We start from the raw sequence: 23,219 nt of genomic DNA, 5'->3' as shown, positions 1-23,219 counted from the left end.
AAAATCACTTACCTTACATCCATTAATTCTGTATCCACCAAGGTTTGTGTTTATTGAGAGTACATTCATGTGATCATCTTATTCTGATAAGCAAACTATGAATTCTAACCGTAAAGGAATAAGACACAGTCGATTCTTTAAAATCATTAATATTATCTGTTTTTAAAAATTTACATCTGAAAATCAAGTTCAATATCATAGCATCCTTTCCTTCTCAAAATCCAAAAGAGAATCCAAAAGAGAAGATGTAATTCTTCTCTTTGGCCTATGGAACTTCAGTTCTAACAATTTTTGTTTTGAAGCTGTAGGGCAAATGAATCTAGTGACTTTCAAATAAGAGGAAAAAAAAAAAGTCCCAAGTAAACACTTAAAAGTAAATGTATATACTACATTTCATCAATTCTCCCTTACATTTAACATGTCTGAAATTTAAATGTCTTGTACTTGATAGCATGTAACAACTTAATGGATAGCATTTTCTTCTTTCTTAAAACACCTTTTTTTTTTTTTTGGTACCAGGGATCAGACTCTGGTCCTTGCACTTGCGCAGCAGGTGGTGAAACCACTGAGCTAAATCCCCAGCCCCTCTTAAAACACATTTTTAAAAATAGAATCTATTGGCATAAATCTTAAAATTGAAGCTTTAGAGGCCGTCTTTTCAGCTAGAAATATACCTAAATTTATCAGGAGAATATTTATGTCACCGCTAAGGACAGTCTTGTGCATAGCGTCCAGCTGGTGTGAAGAACAGCAGAAAGATTTCTTAGCTAATTCTGTACCAAGTACTATCATTATCTATGGTGTTTGCACTTCCAGCAGGAAAAAGTCAGAGTCACCAACTGTCTTGAAAGGCCAGAAGCAACATCAGAGGTCAGTGAGGCCAACCCCAGTTTCATGGGTCTAGAGGAAAAGGGTTTGCTCGATACCACATTATTAAATAACAACAGAGCCAGTGACCAGTCTGAGTCCCACAAGGTCTGCACTACAAATCTTATTGCAGTGAACTGCACTGGGATTGTATTAAGCATTCACTTTTAAGCACTCTAGAAATTATTTTCACTCTGTTAGCTACTATTGCTAAAGTTCTTCTCCATTGGATGGGAAAGGAAAAACATTAATCTTTTATTTTTAATAAAGTCCTTTTTAAAAAATGTTTGTTGAAAAAGGGAAGGTGGAATAGAGTCTGCTTAAAATATTTCCAGGCAAGATACTAGAGAAAATAAAAAATTCTCAGATGATATGAAGATTCACACAAAAACCCAGTACTTTTCTGAGTTTCTAATGTTTTGATCAACTATCCATAAGGCAAATGTTAATTATAAAGTTTCAAATTGAAGAAAACGTTTTAATCACCCAAGTAATGGTTTTTCTTTAATATCAGAGTTCAAATGCACATAATTTAAGTTTTATTCATTAACAACGTGTTAAATCAGAAGCTGGCTCACCTTGCTTCTCTTAGATCTTTTCTTCACTCTAGCTTGCTTTCTCCTTTTTTTTTCCAAAATGATTCTCAGTCTTATCTTCTTCCAAGACCACTTGGAATGACTCATTGCTGCCCTGGTTCTGAATAATGAAAATATTTTTCTTCATATTAACAATCTTCTCACTACAGTCTAGTTTGAATATATTTGCACCGGTTTCTGTACTGCTGAGCTTTGACAGCAGTGTGGTACTATGAATTATGACAGTTCCAAAGGAATAAACAATATATGTTGTTTCCCTAATTTAAGCGACAAATCTCCATTCCTTTCTACCTGGATCAATCCACTATTATGCCAGTCTTAATTTGGAGAATTGTTGCAGGATAAAATGAGTTCATACATGCCCAAAGTCTTTGAATCAAAGCTTAAGATACAATATAAACACCAATAAACACTTTTTATTCAGCAGTATTATCTAAAAAGTGAAAATATATAATAGTCCTATTGCCTAAAAGTGAAAGAAGTACACACAAAATCTTCTAAGGAAAGTTCCACGCCCACGGTCTCTTTTGAAATGCCTCACTACTCTGTGGAATATTACTCAAAACTTAATAAAAATGAATTATGTGTTAAAAAGAGTGCAAATGCTTCAGTAAATTCACATAGTGAATCCTTTGAGGTTTCCTTCTGTGATCTGGAGTGTACATGGGCCAAGGAGATTTTTAAATCATGGGCTATATTTATCTACTATCAACAAAATAGGAAAAGGGGGATAAATGGAGTCTTTTCCTTTCCTCCCTATAATTTCCTCTGCTTCTAATTTTGTAGCAATCAAGTTTCAACTAGTTAATCAAATGTCTTTTGTGTGGCAGGTGCCAGGGTGGTGTTTGCATTAGTGTATCAAAGGCCGTATTTAGGAATTTGGCCTTTCAGTTAACTGGCTACGATGCATGGTTTTAAGCCATTAAATGCATGTATTTAAACTCAGCATTTATTTTTACACCTACTTATCCAAATAATCAGGCTGTGGTGATCTGTGAGATGATGCATTATGACTTTTTTCCAATATACACCCATGCACAAAAATATATGTCTCAGATTAATCGTCAATATTATAAAAACCCATCATCCTGTGCCATTTACAAGATTGCAGAGATGAAGAGAACTCTGGTTAGTAAAATTTATATAAAAATAGTTAAAGGAAATCCACATGGAAGGATTTATAAAATTGGGTGAATTCACACTTTGTAACCTATTTTTAACATACTTAAAAATGAAGAAGGAAAGTATTGCAATTGTAGTTTATCTTTGATTAAATGAGAGAGCTCTTTTATAAAAGAAGGTACATAAGAAATATGAGATCACTTTTTCTAAATGCAGCTATGTTCTTAATATATCTTCCTTTATGTGGAGGAAAGCCAAAGAAACATGAGAAAAATCAAGAGAAAGATGTGATTCAGTGGCTGACTTTCTAAAGGATGGTGAAGGCAGCGTTTGGTTGGTTATATTCAGTTATATTCAGTAAATAACTGTTAAATTTTCCCCCGTTTTATGTCTATTTTCTTAATTTAGAGACATATGACTCATTGTTTTCTGGTACTTACAGAAAAACTCAAATTAAATATCAATTTGACAAAAAGAGAACACAGAAAGAATTTATTGCTTCATTCCCCAAAATGATGGAGTACAAAGAAGCTAGTGATTAGCATTATCTGACAAGATTCCAAAATAGAATAATTGATGTCATAATGACATCAAATGAACAGTTTAAGCTAAATTATTTGAAAACCTATATTTGATCAAATAAATGCTGTAGGTCATATTAAAATATTTTAATCTCCATTTTAAGTGTAATCGGCATACTTCATAGAGACATTACTCTGTATAAAACATTTTTATTCGTATTCTAACCAATAACATTTATTAGTAAGATGTACACTATGGTTTCATAGCACAGCAATAATTTTCTTTTTTCTTTTTTTGGTACCGGGGATCGAGTTCGGGTCCTTGTGCCTGTGCAGCAGGCAGTGAAACCACTGAGCTAAATTCCTGGCCCCTACACAGCAATAATTTCTGAAGTGTCATAAATAAAATCTCAGTCATAGCAATAGGTATGGAGTTATTAAGGAAATACTTTGTACAACCGCATAAATGTTCCTTCATTTACAAATTACAAATACTACATGAGATAAAGGGATTATGGGTAAATCAACTCAATCATCTTGAAACTCTTTTGAGGTGAGAAACAAATCTTACACAAATATGGAAAATGAAATTCAAGTGGGCTACGTGATGGGTATCCAAGGTCATAATAATAATAATATAGCAAAATGGGACTCAAACCTATTCTTCAAATTTCATTCTAGCATCCAAATTCTCTTTGGCCCCAGCAGGGTTTCCACACGATTGATTTTTTTAAGGAAGTTTAAGAAGTTTTCTGAGGTGTTCGTTCATAAAGAATGACCTTCTGGAACTTTGCCAATGCCGTCTGTAAAGTGCCACAGCTTATACTCAAACTGGCTTCTTTCTAACCTATGTCTGTGCTCCTCCCTCAGTAGGTCAATGCCTCTTCATGGACTGGGCAGGATTAGGAGGTCCAGTGGTCAAACTGACAGCCATCAACCCTGACATAAAGCATAGATGAGATTTAGCTGGAGGTACAGTGGTGTGGTTTTTCATACAAAAGTCAGAAATTCAGAAATGACAGAGTTTTGTGCTCATTACTCAGAATAAACAAATCTATTTTTGCACATCTACTCTTTAAAATTATGGATTAAAAACTGAGTATCTTATGGTTCCTCCATAATCTTATTCATTTTTCTCCATCCTTGGAGGCAACCATAATCATCGATCAGGTTTCATTGGCTTATATTTTAATTACATGTATAGATTTCAAAATGTATCAAATTGCTTACACATTTCTAATTTTGGTAAATGATTTTATGCTGTATATACTGTTCTAACACTTCTCTATCCCCCCAAAGTGTTTTATTGAAATCCATACATATAGATACATATACATTTATAAAAATCATTTGTTATAACAGTAAGCATAAATACAGCTAAATCATAAGCTTTTCATCTATACTTTGAATGTCTTCATTAATAAATGTATATTCTCTTGAATGGAGCACATAGATTGATTCTAATTTTTTGATACTGAAAACAATGATGCTGAGAACTTTCAGACATATCTCCTTGTAAGATATAGGAGTTTCTCAGGGATTTGTAGTAGAAATGAAATAAATGTGTCATAGGACAGGACCATTTCACTCTTTCTATTTATTGCCAAAGTTTTTACATGGTTGGATCCATCTCCAACTCTGGCAGAATTTTTTGCCGTCTTCTGTTTCCCAGTACCATTTTAACATTTGACATAGTGACTTTAATTTTTTCTTGGCTTGATGTGTGTAAAAATCACTTCTCTTTATATTTACGTTAAATAAGTTGGATATATCTGGAAATGTTTATTTTCCTTTAAATTACCTCCTTTTCTATAAAATTTCCATTCATAACTTAAGCCTCTTTTTATTTGTCAATTTTCTTACATTTTATTGATAAGATTTTTTACATTTTCCAGGTACTAATTTTGCTTTTGTATATATGATGAAAATATCTTCAAATTTGCAATTTGTCTTTCAGTTGTGTTTATTGTATCTCGTCTTATAGATTTTTAAATTTTCATATTTTGAAATTTGATAATATTTTCTATAAGATGCCCTCCATTTAAATGGTGTTTAAGAAATCTGGACATAACACAAGAGTGTAAAGCTGTTCTCCTATTGAATGTGGGGTGTGTTTGAAATTTTGAATTTAAATTATTTTAGATCTACCACATTCTTTCTGCCTCAGACTCCTCTTGGTGTTTTTCTCTTATATCTTGCACATTTTCCAAATTTTCACTTAAGTGCATGAGCTTGTAATCTCTGGATTAGATGAAAAATAAAGTTATATGTACTGAATTTCTCAGATGCCGGATTAGTTTGAATTCTTTAAATTATAAATTATATCTCTACAAGCCCAATCTAAAAGACTCTATGAAAATGAAACATTTGTAGATTTTATTCTGAGAGATTGATAGCTTCTACTGAGCATTATTTAAGTTGGTAGAAATGCATTCCCTAGAAGTGAATAGTTTAACTTATTATTTTCCTCTAAAAGCTTTGGAGGAACTTTTATTTTCTATCTTTCTCTTTCAAACTAATTTATTAATGCTAACCCTGATGTATGTGACCCTCAGATGCTGGACTGGGGCCCGGCAGGTGCACACTTCATCCTGGCTCTCCTGGTGCTCTGGAGCTCAGGAAAAGTTCTCTCAGTGGATGCAACAACCGAGGTGATAAAAACCAGTGTACAGTGCCATGTCTTTATTTTTTAAAAACATCAACCACTTCTATTAGAGTCAGAAGGAGGTCTCCTTGACAAATAGGAAAATTATTTGATAGTATAAAATCAAAGACATATGTATTTCTCTATTATTTTATTTTTATTTCCAACATCATTCAAGATTGAAAGCTTTAAGTGCAAACAGCAATAATTATTGATCTTCTTTCCTCAGTGGATTCAGAACAAGTCACTTATATATATGTTAAGAGACATGAAATGATAAGAAAGATATGCATTCCTCAAACAGAAGAGCATTAAGAGAAAAGTTTTTATCATTTCAACCACACTTTTATTAATTCAGTTGCATAAAGATTAAGTACTGTATGTGCAATTTGAAATTTGCATGCCAAATTTTGTGTTGTTTTAGGTAAACCTTTTATTATAATATAAACAGTTTCTTGGTACCTTGAACAAATATGAGAAAAACATAAGAGAACATTTCCACACAGAGCAAAGTTACTCTGGCTCATTTTTATCTTATTAAAAACATACATTCTCTGTACTTCTTACATAACATGAAATGAGAGTCAGAAATGCATTTTCCAAAAGAATAACTTCTGCATGAATTCCATGATTTTTTCCTCTGAAGATTAAACATATCTTTAAAAAGAAACAAAATTGTATTTATGTATGTGTTAGTTAGAAGAATGAAAGCATAGTTTTCGGAAGATGCTTTGGGAAATCAAAGATCTTTGCCCATTAACATTTTGTCTTGGACACTTTGGGGTTTCTTTCTCCCTATTTTAGAATCTTTCCTTCTCTAGTTTCTATGCTGGGACCAAGAGTGTGGAAGTTGCAAGAATGTGATTAAGGGGAGGAAAGGAAAACAACCCACTAGTGCTAAAATTTCCTCCAATAAGGAGAATAGTTTCAGTCTGGTAGAAAAGATAGTGTTTCCTGGGCTACAGAATAACTCAGGATTGTTAACAGCAGCAAGGTTTTTTAATGGTGTACTTGGCCCTAACAAGGGACAAAGATTTCGCAGACTGGACCCTTATCCTTAGATGACTTGTGCAAAGTACAAAATGACAATAAAAAGGGAAAAAATTTACCTGGGGAACATAAATTTATTAGGATCACTCTGATGCACTGTAGATATTTGTGAGTATTTATTAACACATCTCATGGATGGAGATATTGTTTTCCCTGCCAACAGAAACTGGATTTTGTTCATTTTTTTTTAATCTCTTAAAGCTTATGCAGAACCTGATGACAATGGATTTTTAGTGGCTTATATCAAATAATGAATGAGTGGTAACAGAATATAGGAAAATAGAACGAAGCTTGGTTTTCTTTTCAGAATTCAGCCAATAAATATTCATCAGAAATGTGGGTGCTAGGAGATACCTCAAAGAACTAGGACTAGAGGTCCCATTTGACCCAGCTATTCCCCTACTGGGTATCTTCTCCAAAGAATTAAAAGAATCATACCACAGCGATATATGTGCACCTCTGTTTATAGCGGCACAATTTGTAGTAGCTAAGGTTGGAAAACAGCCCAAGTGTCCATCAACTGGAAACTGGATAAAGAAGATGTGGTTTTTTTATAAAATGGAGTACTACTCAGCCATAAAGAACAAGAAACTAGAGTCATTTATAGCTAAATGGATGCATATTGAGGCCATACTCAAGTGAAATAAATAGGACACACATGTGTAAATACAGAATAGTTTCTCTAGTGTGAGAGACTGAAAGTGTAAATAAGGACAAAAATGATTAAAATGAATAAATGATAATTTGAAATAGGAAAAGGTCCAAAGGTGTAGGAGTGGCGGGAGGGGAAGGGGAAAGGGAAGAAAGGAAAGGAAAAATTATGAGAAAGAAAAAAATGGAAACAAAGTCTATGTAAATAGGGAAGGGTGGTGGAGGTGAAGGACACATAGGTAATGGGGAAAAAAATAAGAACTAAGATACATCATGTTCAGGCACAAGTACCCAATGATAAATGTAAATGAATTGTATACCTAAAATGTACCGATAAAATGTACCAAAAAAAAAAAAAAAAAGAAATGTGAGTGCTAACTATGAACAAAATGCTGAGCAAATAAAACAGTAATCAGATACTCATTGTCCTCATGTTATTTATAATCTAATAAAGAGGACAACTATATTGTAATTAATCTAAGGTAAAATATAATAAGTGCTTTGATGAAATAGGTATAGATAAAGTGCTACACGAAAAGTAAGAAAGGATTCAGTTGTTCCTTAAAGATCTGAATGAATGATCAGTATTAAATTTTACAGATAAATCTGAAATTTTGTTTTGTTTTCTGTTGAATTTATTTCCGTGTGTGTGGTTCATTCTCCCCCCTCCAAAAAATTGCTTAGGCCTTTCCTTTGAAACACAATTCCATGAGGAACTGTAAAACGTTATGCAATGGACATCTCAGGTAAAGGTAGAAAATGCCTATGTAGACGGCTGTGCATAACTGATGTTCCTTCATCTGAATCAGTGGAATCACCTTTCTCTGTCTGCCCTCCAGGCCTTTGATTCTGTAATCACAGATGTACAGTCACCACCCACAGCCAGGAGAGAGAAATCAGCCACCGACCTGGCAGCAAAGCTCTTGCTTCTTGATGAACTGGTTTCCTTGGAGAATGATGTGATTGAGACCAAGAAGAAAAGGAGCTTTCCCGGCTTTGGGTCTCCCATAGACAGACTCTCAGCTGGCTCTGTGGACCATAAGAGCAAACAGAGGTAAGTAAACTTTGGGAAAGGAAAGTTTTCATTTTCTAATTCTTCCATTATAGGTTCTAAAATAGAGAATTCCACATGTAAAAGATACAGTGAAAAATGTGTTGGGAACAGGTTTGACAGTGTGTTGGCTAACTTGTGGCATTTGCAGAATTACTTGGAAGTAATTGTTCAGGGTGCCAAAGGACTGCGACAGTATGCATTGGTCATTTTTCATAATGTATCCTAAGGAAAATCCTGCCACATGGAGATGTACGATGGCTACTCTAAGATATCACTGCATTTAGGAGGTGAGGGAGAATGTGTGCAGAATGGAATAAGTAATCAAACCATTTGGGTTTTCTATTTAATAGAGATAATGAGAATGCTATTTTGTACGTGTTGGTAGTACATAATGTTTACATTTCTTGTGTGCAGTTGATACATGTACATAAGATGTCCCAATTCCTTTGTTTCATCCCTTGTCTCCTTCCTCCCTCCTTCCTCCCTTCATCTCTCGGTCCTCTTCCTCTGGCAACCAAAGTGATTGGAGAGCTAACATTATGAGAACTAGTTGTAAGCACTGCCTTTAAAACTAAATTGTGAAGTGATCTTTTTTAAGGAAGAACATGATGTGGCTAGATAAGACACATAACTACTTGCCATAGAAATTGACAATACAGATGCAACACGATTATCAAATATTCAAGGACAAGGATGAGAGCATGTAAAATTTAGAATGAATTTTTGTATTGATTCATGATCATTAACTGGGTAACAAAAGATACTACAGGTAGATACTTGGGGACATGAAAAAGAGAGAAATGAAAAGATTACAGATTTAATTTAATGAATCTTATACTAAAGACAGGAAAAACTGAAAACATAGATTATCCTATAAAAGTATTAATATAAAGATAACTGTAAGAATAAAAATTACAACTTTCTTATTAAAAAGACCACACAAAGAATATAATGAAAACCTTTACATAATTAAAAATGATCTCTAAATTGTGAATTAAAAATCATTATCAACAAATATAAATGGACAAGAGAATGATGGTGGCAAACATCTGTAATCTCAGCCTTCTAGGAGGCTGGGGCAGGAGTCACCGATTCAGCCTGGACAATTTGAGAATTTAGTGAAACTTGTCTCAAAATTTAAAAAAAACAAGAAGAAGAATTGGGGCTGTAGGTCAGAGTGAAGACCCTGGTTTCAATTCCCAGTACCACAGGGGAAAAAATACATATATACAAATGGATGTAAATTGTCTATTAAAGTATGATGTTTTCATTTTGACTGGCTAAGGAAAATCCAATACTTTTCCATACTTCAGAAATATAACTAACAATAAAGCAACTTAGAAAGATTGACAATAAAATAATACACAAATTAAGATTATACCAGGAAAAAGTATAGATCAAAAATGAAAACATTGCAACAAAATTTATAAAAGAAAGACCAGAAGGAATCCTAGGAAATACAAAGAAACAGGAGATATAACCCCTTTTTAAAATCTAAGACAAATTATTCATTAAAAATTCATAGACTTACACAACATAGCCCATAAAATGCATCTTATAAATATTTTTGAAACTTGAACCATAATAATGAAGAATATAACTACTTTTCAAGTAAATGTGCAGCATTCATAAGTAACTTTAAAGTAACAAAAACTTATAAAATTCTGGTGAATAGTTATGTCAAAAACACATCCACTAACTGAAATGTAAAAAAAACCCCTAATTTATAAAAACAAAAACAGAAAACCAAAAGGCACCCTTACCTAAAAGTATAAACTATATCAATAATGAACCATTTATACAAAGAGAAACACAAAATGAATGTACACACTCTATGAAAAATATAATATTATGGGCATTTAAAGCAAATATCAGATAAAAATCAGCATTCTGATAATTAAAATAATGCAAACATTGCACTAAAAAAAGCTAGAAGGAACAGCAAAATATGTATACCAACAAAATCAGGGAAGAAGGGGACATAAGGTAGAAATTTAAAATAACAAAAACTGAAACCAATAAGGTTGTTGAGAACAACATAAGATGTAACAAATACACCCAAAATTGATTTTCTTATGTTAACAAAAATACAAACCAGACTAATTTTTTAAGTAGAAAGCAAATTCATGAAATTGAAAATGACCAAATGGGACTACTGAAGTAGAAAATCTTTTCAAAAGAGTAAGAAACTACTGAAGACCAAAGAAAAAGGATAAATTTTGGAAGAAAAAAAACACAACTTAGAAACGTTGACCCCTCCCCAACCCAGTCCAACTACAATAATTTTTTATTTTAAAAGAGCTTCCTGATAAAAAGTGGTCTGTCCAGAAATTTCCACAAGAGAATTTTATCAAATCTTAAGGTATCAGATAATACTAAAATTAATTTACCTTGTCATATTACAATTAAAAAACAGTTCATGGGCTGGGGATTTAGCTCAGTGGTTCTGGTGCCTGCCTTGCAAGTGTAAGGTCCCAAGTTCGATCTCCAATAACAAAAAAAAAGTTCAAATTTATTTTCTGTAATAAATATAATTTGGAGTCCCAAATCGCAAATATTGTTTTAAAATGAAAATTTAGACTTATTTCACATGTGAATATTAATGCAAAAATTATAGGTAAATCTTAGTGATGAAAATTCAACATTTTAAAAGCATAGTAAATCTTGACTGAGTGAAATGTTTTCCAGAAAAGTGAGATTCGATATTCAAAATTTATTTCATGTAATCTATCATACTAATAGAACAATGAAAAAATAATAGAACAATGAATTAAAAGTCTATGATTATATTCATAGATGATAGAAGATATATTTAATAATATTTAACACATTTATATCTTTTAAAAGTAACATTATAAGAAACAATAGATACTTCCTTAAAGTGTGTGTGTGTGTGTGTGTGTGTGTGTGTGTGTATGTACCTCAAAAAACTGTATCTTACTTATGGCAAGTCATACTAGAAGTTTTATTAAACTGAGAAACAAGAAAAGAATGCTCATTATTTCTGCTATGATTTAAAAATTCCTTTATGCAAGAGACAATAGAATTTCACAATTAGAAAAGGAGAATTAAAACTGTAAAACTATGTTTACTCATAAATGACTTGGGAAACCAAGATAATAAATTAAAAAATCACTAAAACAAAACCCTTTTAATAGAAGTAATGATGAAAATAAGCATAAAAAAGTTAATACAGCTCTTCTACCTACAAATATAAATCAGATACTCTATATAAAAGAAGACTACATTTATAAAAGAATGTTATAGTGCTCACCCTGCAGCGGAAAAGCTGAAGTTTCAATCCCCAGCACCACAAAACATAAAAGAAGAAAGAAAAAAAGAAAAGAAAATACATAGGCATAAAGTTAACTATATTCAAAAAACATGTAAGGTAACCTATGAAAATAATGCTAAAATACAAAAAGTAGATCTAAATAAATGGAACGTATATTATGGAGGCACCTGCTACGTTCTTAGGTCAAAAGACTCAAAGCACAATGGTATAAGCTTCCTGAGTTAAATTACAAATCAACACAATTCCAATTTAAAAACTACCAGGTTTTTTGGGAGCTAAGACAGTTAATCATAACATTCTTTTGAAAATATAAAAGCTAGTGTAATTAGGAAACCCCCATAAAACAAGAAAGAAGATACCTATCAGGTCTTCTTAAATAATTTACAGTCTTACTTTTCAGTATTCAGCCTCTGAATAGACAAACAAATAAATAAGTTAGAAATCAAAGAAATAGACCCAATTATACATGCAGCTTTAATATGTATAAGGGTGTGGAAGTATAACTCAGTGTAGAGTGCCATATTCAGTATGTGAGAAGCATTGGAATATATGTGATATATAATACATTATATATTTTATATATTTACATGAAGCACATTTATATATTACATATAACATATATGCATTTTATCATATAAATTTTCAGTGAGTTAAAGGATATATTTTAAATAAATGATAAATTGATTCAGTCTCAAACTACGCATGATGATAAATTTTAAATGGGCCACAGACTTAACTAAAAAAATAAACAAATCATTGTAGGAACTAGAATAAAACATTGGTGAAGTTCTACATAGAGAAGGAATAGACAAACTCTTCTAAATTCTGAAGTAAAATCTAGAAAGTATCAGGAAAAAGAATAAGTAGCAGATCCACTTTATTACATATTTTTAAAACATTTCCATGACAAAAGATACCACAAAGCAAAGTAAAAAGACAAAGGATAAGTTAGAAAGAATATTTGCAATTTATATAAGACAAAGGTTAAAGAGTTTAATATATAAAGAATTTTGAGTTTAATATATAAAGAATTCTGAAAAATAAAGAAGGCAAATAATATACCTACAGAATAAAAGGGGAGAAAAGAAATAGAAATTGCCCTTAACCATGTGAAAAGATACCAATTATTGTCATTACAGAAAAAAACCACACTTTTCATTGAAATAGAAATTCTCACCAGTTAGATTGGCCAAAAAATTCACTTAGAAAATAGTAAGGTTTTCAGAAAAGGCACTCCCATATATTGTCGATTGGAGCACACTGGAACCCATTCACAGATGAATATGGCAATATTCGTTGTATCATGCATGTACTTCCTTTTTGGCTCAGCATTCCTTTTGTAATCTCTCCCAAAGATACACTAGTAAATGTGGGTTGTAGTTTGGCGGAAAAATATACACAAGTTTATTCATTATAGAACTATTTGTAAACACACATATACACAAATGTTAATCAAAAGAGCTAGTTTATCTTAGTTTGGTGAAAGGAAAGATTTGTTATTATGTTTCTTTTTTGTAAGAATCTTTTTGGTTTCTGTTTTATACTTTGAATAACCACTTTGAAGATAAAAATACACAGTATAACAACTATTGTTATTCTCCTACTATTTGATTACAAAATATTGGTTTTTTTATAAAATAAAAAACAGTCAAATTTAAGGGGCTTTGTTTGAATAAACTGATGTCCACACAGTGGAGCACAAAGTAGCTCTACAGTTATAAAAAGGTGTGAGGGCGATGTCTATATTCTACTTCAGAATAAGAGTCATAACATTGTCAGTTAGTTATTACTAAGTGGATAAACACAAGTATAGTACACAGCTTAAAATGACCTTGGAGGTTAAAACTTATCTTTTCCTTTTTTCTTTGTTTTACCTTCACCTCCAACTCTTTCCAGAGGTCAGCAGTGTCGAGGACACCCGAGGCATTTGAACACAGTGACTGATGGGCTGGAAAAGTTGAGTTTGCTTCTAAGTTAGAGAAGTTTTATATTGCATTTTAGTTGTTTATGTTTTAACCTTTTCATTTTATTATCATATATTGGCAGTACATAAGGATTACATTCTTGTGTGGACCGGCATACGCACATAACTCTTTGTCATTCCCTTCTCAGTTGCCTTCCTCTTCCCTCCAACTTTCTCTTTCTTTTTCCCTCTTCTTACTGTATCTATCATTCATTTACTTCCTTATTTATATTTGATTTCTCACATAAGAAAAAACATGCAATTTTTAAGCTTGCATTTCTGATTAATTTCACTGAACATGGTCTCAAGTTGCATCTACTTTCCTAAAAATGACTCAGATTTATCTTTTTTTATGGCAAAGTCATATTCCATTATGTAACAATGCCACTTTTTATTTATCCACCTATCCTTTATTGGACATATAGGCTGCTTCCTAGATTTAGCTATTGTGAATTATGGTGCTATGAAGATGTGTACACGTGATCACTGTAATAAGATGTCCTTCAGGAAAACACCTAGAAGGAGAATAGCTGGGTCAAATGGAATTTCGAGTTTTAGCTTTTTAACGAATCTCCATACTGATTGTACTAGTTCACACCCCCACCAACAATGTAGAAGGTTTCCTTTTTCTCCTGCAGCCTAGCAAGAATTTGCTATTATTTGATTTTTTGAGGATAACCACTGTTTCTAGAGTAAAAAGTTATCTCAGTATTGTTTTAATTTGAATTTCTTTAATGGCCAGCAATGTTGAACATTTTTTCATGCATTTATTGGCCATTTGCACTTCTTCTGAGAAGTGTTTTTTTCATCTCTGCAACCCATTTTTTTATTGGGTCTTTCATTTGGGGAGGTCTAATTTTTTTTGAGTTCTTTATATATTTTAGATATTATCATAGTCCTCTAAACAGCTGCTGGCAAATTTTTTCTCATTCTGTGGGTTGTCTCTTTACTCTGTTGATTGTTTCTTTTGCTGTGCAGAAGCTTTTTAATTTGATAAGACCCCACTTGTTGTATCTGGGTATTATTTCTTGTGCAATTTGGGTTTCTCTACAGAAAGCCTTGCCGATGCTTACGTCTTCAAGAGATTTACCTTTTTCTATCATTCAGCAGATTGTTTCTGTTTTAATATTGAGACCTTTGAACCATTTTGATGTTTGTTTAGTACACAGTAAGAAACAGAGTTCTCAGTTCAGTTTTCTGCATGTGTATAGCAAGTTTTCTCAGCACCATTTGTCAAAGACATCATCTTTCCTTCAATAAAGTTTTCAGCCCTCTTGTCAAAGACCAGGTAGCTGCATGTGCCTGGAGTTGTTTCTGCATCCTCTCTGTATTTTATCTTTTATAGAAGCATTATGCACTGAAATTAAATTCCAAAGACATTCCCTATGAGATTTATCTGAAGCATTCATTTTAATACAAGAATTCATGTTCTTAAACCATACATTAAATGTGGATTGTATATTGTGCAAAAACTGTTACATAAAATATTTCCATTAACTTTAAGTCTTAATCAATTAAAACAATTTTCAATTTGTTTTGAATTATAATTCAAACAAGAAGCTAGGTTAAATTTTTGCCACCTGGTACACAGATACTTTAACATCACACACACACACACACACAGTAATTTTACCATGGCGATCTGTACCAAAGGGTACTTGCTGTTCTTTTATCATGTTATATGAGTCAACAGCTTCCATCCATTATATATTTTGGGGTTTTTTCACAAGGCCAGCCATTATTTGTTACTGTAGTGTGTGTGAATGCACACAAATACTTTGAGTTGTTTATAAACACCTGCAGTTTTCATGTACATGTCATCAACATTCTCCTTCTCTAGAACACATTCTCTTTTCCTACTCACTGAGGGAAGGTAACAGTCTGAGATCCGTAGTCCAAAAGTTAGCATCAGCCATTTAATCCAGGGCACTTGGTTAGCTAAACTAATGATACTACCTTTTCACACCCATAAAGATCCTTTAAGTATATTATTACATTATCCAGATTAAAATTTCTGAATCTTAATCATATAAAATACGTGACTTTGGTCACAATTAGTATAAAATATTTAAGAGAGAAAAATTTTGGATCTTCTTTTTAGAAAAGACAACCAACAGATAAAACTAGAAGGATGAATAGCTGGAGGAATAAAACCAACAAACATGAAAACTAAACAGGGCAAAGTTTATACCAGATCATATTAAAATGAACTGAAGAACCATCTGTTTTTTCCTACTTTGTATTATCATATTTTTTCATCTGAATATAACACTAGCTTTATTTTTAAAGACGTGCAAATTATTTTAATTCTCAGGACAAAATGAACTCAACTGCTTTGAAGTCTAAAATACGTTCCTTGGTTCAGTTCACTTGCTTGATACTTGAAGTTAATAAATGTCTATGCTATTAATTCAAGTAAAATGAAGCAGATACAAAGGTATTATATATCTAGCAAAATCTACTTTCTGAATGATTCTTCAATATTAGAAGATATTGATGATTGGCCTATCATTTTTCTAAAGACTGGTTTCCCTCAACCCTTCACACAATACTAAAATATCTTTCAAGTGATAATAATAGTGCTTTATATTTGAATTTAATTATGGTTAAACATTTTTTCAACTGTGATTGCTTTAACTCTTCCAGCAATATTTTGAAGTCAGCATAGCACATAGAGTTACTGTGTCAGTCAAAGATGCAGTGCAAGACAGGTGATGCCTTTGAAATGGCTAATTTGAAGGTGGTGTATTCACCAGAAGGCTGTTTACAGAAGTCTGGGTACAGCCCGGTGGTAATGATTAGCACAAAAGCCTAGGACACTGACCTAAACAGCCAGAGTTGTAAAGTCAGGTGCTTTGAGAAAAGCCCTGCATCTCATTTAGAGTCAACTCTCTGGAAAGGGTCTTGCGAGGGAGTGTGGAGAATAGAAAATTATCCTAACATATCTCCCAGTCTCCCTTGCCAGAGCTTCAGAGTGCTTGACCTAAACCAAAGCAAGGGACACAGGGAATTTTATGTGATCCAAAAACGTTAGCCTCCTGAGGCTATCAGTAGGGTGCAAAGAGATGAAGAATTAAATCTGGAGTGCCAATGGAAGATGCCCAGGGCATTTTTAAACTTCTATAGACCAAGGACAGTAAACACTTTGAGGATATGGTTATTATGACCACTTAATTAGAAGAGAAAACTCCCCAGGACACAATCAGGAAAAGCACGTTATACCCGACTCACATGCACTGAAGCCCATTCCCAGGGTGATGTTGTTCCCTATCTTTTAGATAAAGCCAAAGGCAAGTACTCTAGTTCCACTGGTCATACTTAAATACTAAGAATCCTTCTACTCACTGTTACTTGAAAAAAACCAGATTTCAGTAATGAAAATACCCATCCATATGTCTTAGTCCCAACCACAACTATTATTGAAGCTTTCTTTTCCCCAGCTTGAGCCTACTCAGGCTGGGAAGCTGCCGTAGAAAAGGGTTGAGATCAGTTTATCTTTATCCTCCCCTTCTACTGTAGCAGGCTGCCTTTTATTTCCTCAAAAATTGAGGCTCGAAGTGCAGAGGGGTACAGTCTTACCTGATAGATGCCATCGTGACCTAGTTTTAGTGCTCTCTGGCTATGGCTAATACCCAAAGCTGACTCATTATCATGGAGCGTTTGTTCAAGTCCACCCTTAACCCCTATTGGGAATGTTGTTATACACAACCTGGGTTACAGCAGTGTGCCTCTTCTGACAGGCCAGTTACGTCCATAATCTTCATCCTATCCTCTCAGCTTCTCTGTGGGACACCACCACCATTATCCTGCTGAATTTGCTTCATCTCCACCCCTGGCAGAAAACTCATGGGGCAAGGTCCATTTTATAATTAACTCTCTCCACATGCTACACACTTTTGACCTTGGTTAAAAAAAGTCGAGCTCTTCCTTGTGCAGTCATCCCTTCACTCTGGCATGAAGCCCATCCTCTATAGGAAACCTCTGCAGTAGGTTTTGGTCTCCTACATAGTGCTACGGTGCAAGGCTGAGAAAAAAACCCTAAAAAACAGAAATAAAGAGACAGAGAGACTGGGGAGCCAGGATGACCAATGCAAGTGCAACCAGCAAAGGCATTGGTCAGTCCAAGCCACTGATTTTTATTGGTAATCAACTGGGGTAAAGGCAAACTATGTGCTAAAGGGGAACTACGTGTGAGAATGTGCAGTTGTGCAGTTACTATGTATATTAATGCAAGGCTTGTAAAGGACAAGACAAAGCATTCTTGAATTACGAACAGAATAGAAAAAGTATAGGGTTGTAATTAGAGCCTTGTCCTTCTAGTTAGGATGGTTTTAATGGAATTTGGGTGCAAGTTACTTAGACCTTGGCAAGTAGGCTGCCGGACTCACTCCTCAAAACAAGCCAGTTGAGTGAGGGGTTAACTCTACATCCTGCTTTGGGCATAACCAATATCATGCTCCCCTACAATCCTTACATCTTCTTGCTGTTTAGATTTTGCAGACGCTATTCTACTGGGTCTGCTGCATTCTTCTGTACATCCCAAGCTCTCTGGGTACTTTTCTTGAAGCTCTTACTCTATTTGAACATACAAGGAGAATGGAGTTGCAATCCAGCAACTTGCTCCCAAGGAATTCTTTCATGCTGACCTGCTCAACAGCTACTCTTTTGGATTAAGATTGCAAATAATCAGTTCATACCAACCTCTTTTGCAAATACTACATGAGTCTAACACCTTACTTTAGAATTCAAGAGGAAATACTTTTTTTCTCAACATTTTTGACTCATAGCTAAAAATTGAAATTGAATCCCAATTTAACATTCTGGTACATCCTCTTAAATTTCATAATACCTTAAGAAAGATATGATTCTTACATTTTTGGTGTATATTCTGAGATTTAAAATGATTTCCCTGAGATTCCCTAGCTATAAACTATACATCAAGTTATTAAACTCCAGGTCTGATGGCTTTCTATTTCTTCATAGGAAATAAAGAAACTAAAGTATCATGTGAATAAAATGTTTGTCCAAGGCTAGGAATCATGAATTTCACTTGGACTATATGCATTGAATAAATACACTTACAATTACCATATCAATGACACATGAGTTTCTATATTAAGCTAGACATAGTTTGAGGCTGAAGTTGAGAACAGTGGAGACAGTCTCAATTAGTTAGATATTATTGTTCATATTAATGACAGTCCCATAAACCATGATAAAAATCCTAACACTTTACTTTCTAATGTATTGTGAAGCAATGTGACACACTTTGTCAACCAAGGCATCTCTTAGTTATTGCTAATATTTTCCTGCTTTTACTTGGTGGCAGCCAAAGGGGGCAGTTAAAATGGGCTGCTTTTTCAGATGGAAAAAACACCAAGAAGAGATTCAGAGTGTGGTACCCTTATTAAGTGCTCCCTTCCTCCTACTTAAAACACCTGCCTTCACAATGGGAAATGCCCTGGAGCATAGCAATCTCAGAGCCATTCTTGCTTGTAACTGCTTTTTATTGCCTTTTTCTTCTCAACTCTTTTCAACACTACAAAGTGACAAAGTTCTTTTACTTTTTTGCCCTACCTAATTTATATATGAAGATTTAAAATTTTTCCCCAAATGAATAATACTTAATTCTATATAGAGGCTTTAAATGTATATTACCCATGGGTCAACAAAGAAAGTTCTTAAGACTTTTTGTATAAATTCACATGGTAGATAAATTTTTTTTTTTAAATCATATCCTCAAGGAGCTTCATGAGCTCTCTCCCTTATCCTGTAACTCTGTAGCCCTTTTCAAATTAATCATATCTGTTACTTTACAGATACTTAAACCTCATTATTTAATTCCAGGGCTCATGGTTTCTGAATGGCTATTCATATGGCCTGTTCCTTGCAACTACCACAGAGATTAACACTATGTCTCATTAGCACTATGATCATAAATTTAACAGAATCTGTTCAAAGTTGAATTATCACCATTGAGAGCAAATTTTAAAAGTAAGGGCAGGTATAGCAGCATACACCTGTAATCCCTGCTATTCCGAGTCTGATGCAGAAGGACCACAAGTTCCAGGCCAGCTTGGTCAATTTAATGAAAACCTAGTCTCAAAATAAGATTTCAAAGAGAACTTGGCATACAGTTCAGTGGCAGAGCCTTTGTCTAGCATTTGCAAAGCCCTGAGTTCAATCCCTGGTAATGCACATGAAAATTACTTAATGTCAAAAGTAACCTTTCTGCTAAGCAAAAGAGCACTTGCTTTCATCATTCTAAACTTGTCAGGAGGAAACCATCTTCTCTCCTCCAGGATCAGGGATTCCTGTTAGAGAAAGACTGACCCCCTGATACCACCCTTTATTCCCTCCTTCCCACAGCTTCTTATCTGATTGGTCATTTTGGGAGGAGTCATTGAGTAAGTTTAGCTCATCCACTTCTTTCCCCTTTCTACTGCATAACAATGTCTAGTTATATAAATCTGTCTAATTTAGGGAAAAGATATTAATAAACTCTTTGAAAGACAGATACAAAGGCATATTCTACATTCAGTTTGAGCAATAAAAAAATAGCATCTTGATTTATATGCACTGGTCACTTATATCATATTTCTATATTATTTCTGAATGAGGACCTAAAACAAAGAGGTATTATATATCGGTTACTTAAAAACCACATCATCACTCAGATTTCATGTAGTCTAGCATCCTGACATTCTGGAATTTTAACCTAAAACTCTAATGGTTTAACTGCAATTTAAACATGATTCCATGGACTATGATTATTTCATTCTAATCCTTCACAGGGCCTTGGCGGGTGCTTCTTTGTAGTCTATCTTTACACATCATCCTTCTAATATTTGTAGTTACATATCAGCATTATTGTTACCATTTTTAAATTCTGTACTTTAATTTTAAATTACAGTAACCAAGACTGCAGGGTTCATGGGTGACTATCTGTTTTACTGCTTTACGTGCTCCCCATATTTTTCCTGGGAACCCCAAATTGGGTGAGATCTCCTCCCTCGTGAATCTCGAGGTATTAGATATAAATTGCTATGTCACAAATTACCAAAAATTGAACATCTTAAGACAAAAATAAGAACTTTTGTTCTCATACAGTTTCTGTACACTAGAAACTAAATCAAACAAACAAACAAAAAAAAAAACAAAGCTTGCCTGGTTGGTTCTGGCTCAGGATCTCTCCAAGATTGCAGTGAAGCCATTTATCAGGGCTGCAGTCATCTGAAAGCTCTGCTGGGGTTGGAGTATCCACTTCCAAAATAGGCCTCACCCTTAGCTGACAGTTCCTCACTGGCTGTGGACGAAGGCCTTCGCTCTTTGCCATGTGAACTTTTCCATGGGACAACTAGAAAACGGAGGCTGGCTCCACGCTCAACCAGTGAACCAACAAAGCAAGGTGGAAGCTGTGGTCACTTGCCATACTTCACACAGCATCGTTTCCACATTATTCTTGGCTACAGAAGTCAGCTCTGTCATGGAAGGAGGTAAAATTATTGGAGGCCATCTTGGAGCCTGGCTATTTAACTCATATAAGTTTATATTATAATTTGTTTCCCTGTTTTACTAATCTAAGTTACTGAACTATTTAAGGAACATCTTATATTAGCTATTGCTATATCTTCATCTTTTAGGCTAGAACTCAATAAATGCTTGCCTTTCTTGGGGTGGGGGCGGTAACCATTTTGTTGCCCTTTTAAGATGTAGCAGTATATCAGACTATTGTTTTTAAGGAACATTCTCCATACCCTGATTCTAAATTTATCGTTTTGGAACTCACAAATAGGAAAGATTAAAAGTTTTATCCAACTACTGGGGGGTGAGGTGGGAGGAGTTTTGAGTACCTGTGAATCAACATTTACAAATGAATTTAATGAAATACTATTCTGCCAGACAAGCCTGGCAAATTTAGAGGATAATTTTCATTAAGAACATGTTCTCAAACCATGATGCAATTAAATAAATAACGAAAGAAAAACCAAAAAAAGAAGGTATAATCCTCAACTCATTTAATGAGTCTATATCTACACAATAGAACCATATAAGGAGAGAACAATAAAATAAAAATACATGAAAACCTGCATAATGAACACAAATACAAAATTCCTATAAAAAATAGAAAAACAATTCTAATAATTATTAAAAAGACAATGTACCATTATCATGTTGAGTTTACCACACAAATACCTTATAAGTTTGGTTTAGTTTAGAAAATCAATTAATGGAATTAACAAATCAGTGAAAACTATACCACCTCAAAAGATGCATAAAGAGTATCTCATAAAATTAAATATCCACTCATGAGTAAAATCACCAGTCAATGAATAATAAAAGGAAACTTTTTTCTATCCAAGTAAGGGTCACCATGGAAAACTCCAAAAACACATATTCTTAACTGATATGTCTAAACAATAACAAATCTAGCAAACTGTGGAAGCTCTTTAGGAAAAGCAATTATAACAGTTTATTTTAACTAAAGATCACATAAACAATACATGATTTGGGATAGTAAGACCCAAAATTGCAAGGATTTCAATTCTCTCCAAGTTGACATATACTTTAGACTCTATAAAATTTCAGTCACAACTGCAATAGGATTTCCATGAATCTATTATTAGAGCTGAATCTGTTATTAGGATAGAGATAAGAGATTGATAAATATTAAAACCACATTAAAGATTTTCACAAAATACAAATCATAAATGGGAGAAGATAGTTGAATATGTTTATATCTGACAAAAATCTAATACTCAGTGTTTCCATCCCTTGCTCAAATCAATATTTAAAAGAAACAGCAAAGTAATAGAACAACAATAGCCTGAAACAGGTGCTCCCAAAAGAGGAGATCCAAGGGGCCAATAAACAAACAAAAAGGTGAGAGATTTCATTAAAATTCAGGGCAAGTCAATTAAAAGCAAAATAAGGCATGCTTAGCAATCTATTAGACTGGTGAGACTTAAAAATCCACAGTACAAGGTGTGGCATAGATTTGAAATAATAGAAGTGTCATACACTATACTAACCTGTGTAATTGGGCACAATTTTGGAAAACAGTCTGGGACTATGTATGTTATAATATTATGTATAGCTGGAAGCTATATTTCTGAAAACATATCATACAGAAATCCTTAAGTGAAGACAAAAGGCATGTACAAGAAAATTAAATTTTTCGATAATAGTTACATAAAAACAAAAAAGAGTCTCTCAAATTTTCTTTCACAATAGAATGGATAAACAAGCTGCTGTACATTCATACAATGTAACATCAAACAACAATGAAAGGAAAGCAACTGTAGCTACTCCTGTCAACATGCATAAATCTCAAACTACATATTTGCTGAGAGATAATTTATACTTGATTCCTTTTCATCCAGCTTTACTGAAGTGTGATTGACAAAACTTATTTATATTTAGGGTCTATAACATTGCATTTTTATATATGTGTAC

The 23,219-nt window shown here is 33.5% G+C and overlaps 1 protein-coding gene and 1 long non-coding RNA gene across 4 annotated transcripts in view; one reads left to right on the top strand and one right to left on the bottom strand.

The window, feature by feature from the left end:
• Positions 1–17,874, bottom strand: part of LOC106009370 (uncharacterized) — a 60,769-nt gene extending 42,895 nt beyond the window's left edge. The window contains exons 1-6 of one of the 3 annotated variants that reach the window (XR_002393732.2): positions 17,473–17,626; positions 12,978–13,160; positions 12,160–12,210; positions 11,780–11,794; positions 8,360–8,480; positions 1,446–1,563 (exon numbers count right to left, since the gene is read on the bottom strand). This is a non-coding gene — a long non-coding RNA (uncharacterized LOC106009370). Of the gene's footprint in view, positions 1–1,445; positions 1,564–8,359; positions 8,481–11,779; positions 11,795–12,159; positions 12,211–12,977; positions 13,161–17,472 lie in introns of all 3 variants that reach the window. The other 2 variants (XR_015441024.1, XR_015441023.1) reach the window with 2 other exon arrangements.
• Ostn (osteocrin) overlaps positions 1–23,219 on the top strand; it is a 47,554-nt gene that overhangs the window by 6,204 nt on the left and 18,131 nt on the right. The window contains exons 2-3 of the mRNA XM_004834776.3: positions 5,662–5,757; positions 8,291–8,505. Of these exons, the coding sequence (XP_004834833.1) occupies positions 5,662–5,757; positions 8,291–8,505 (311 nt within the window). The remainder of the gene's footprint in view (positions 1–5,661; positions 5,758–8,290; positions 8,506–23,219) is intronic.

The sequence above is a fragment of the Heterocephalus glaber genome, unplaced genomic scaffold (assembly GCF_053883595.1).
Source record: "Heterocephalus glaber isolate CG9 unplaced genomic scaffold, H.glaber_assembly_v1.0 deba00001504, whole genome shotgun sequence".
Taxonomy (NCBI): domain Eukaryota; kingdom Metazoa; phylum Chordata; class Mammalia; order Rodentia; family Bathyergidae; genus Heterocephalus; species Heterocephalus glaber.
This window is presented reverse-complemented; position numbering and strand designations above follow the sequence as displayed.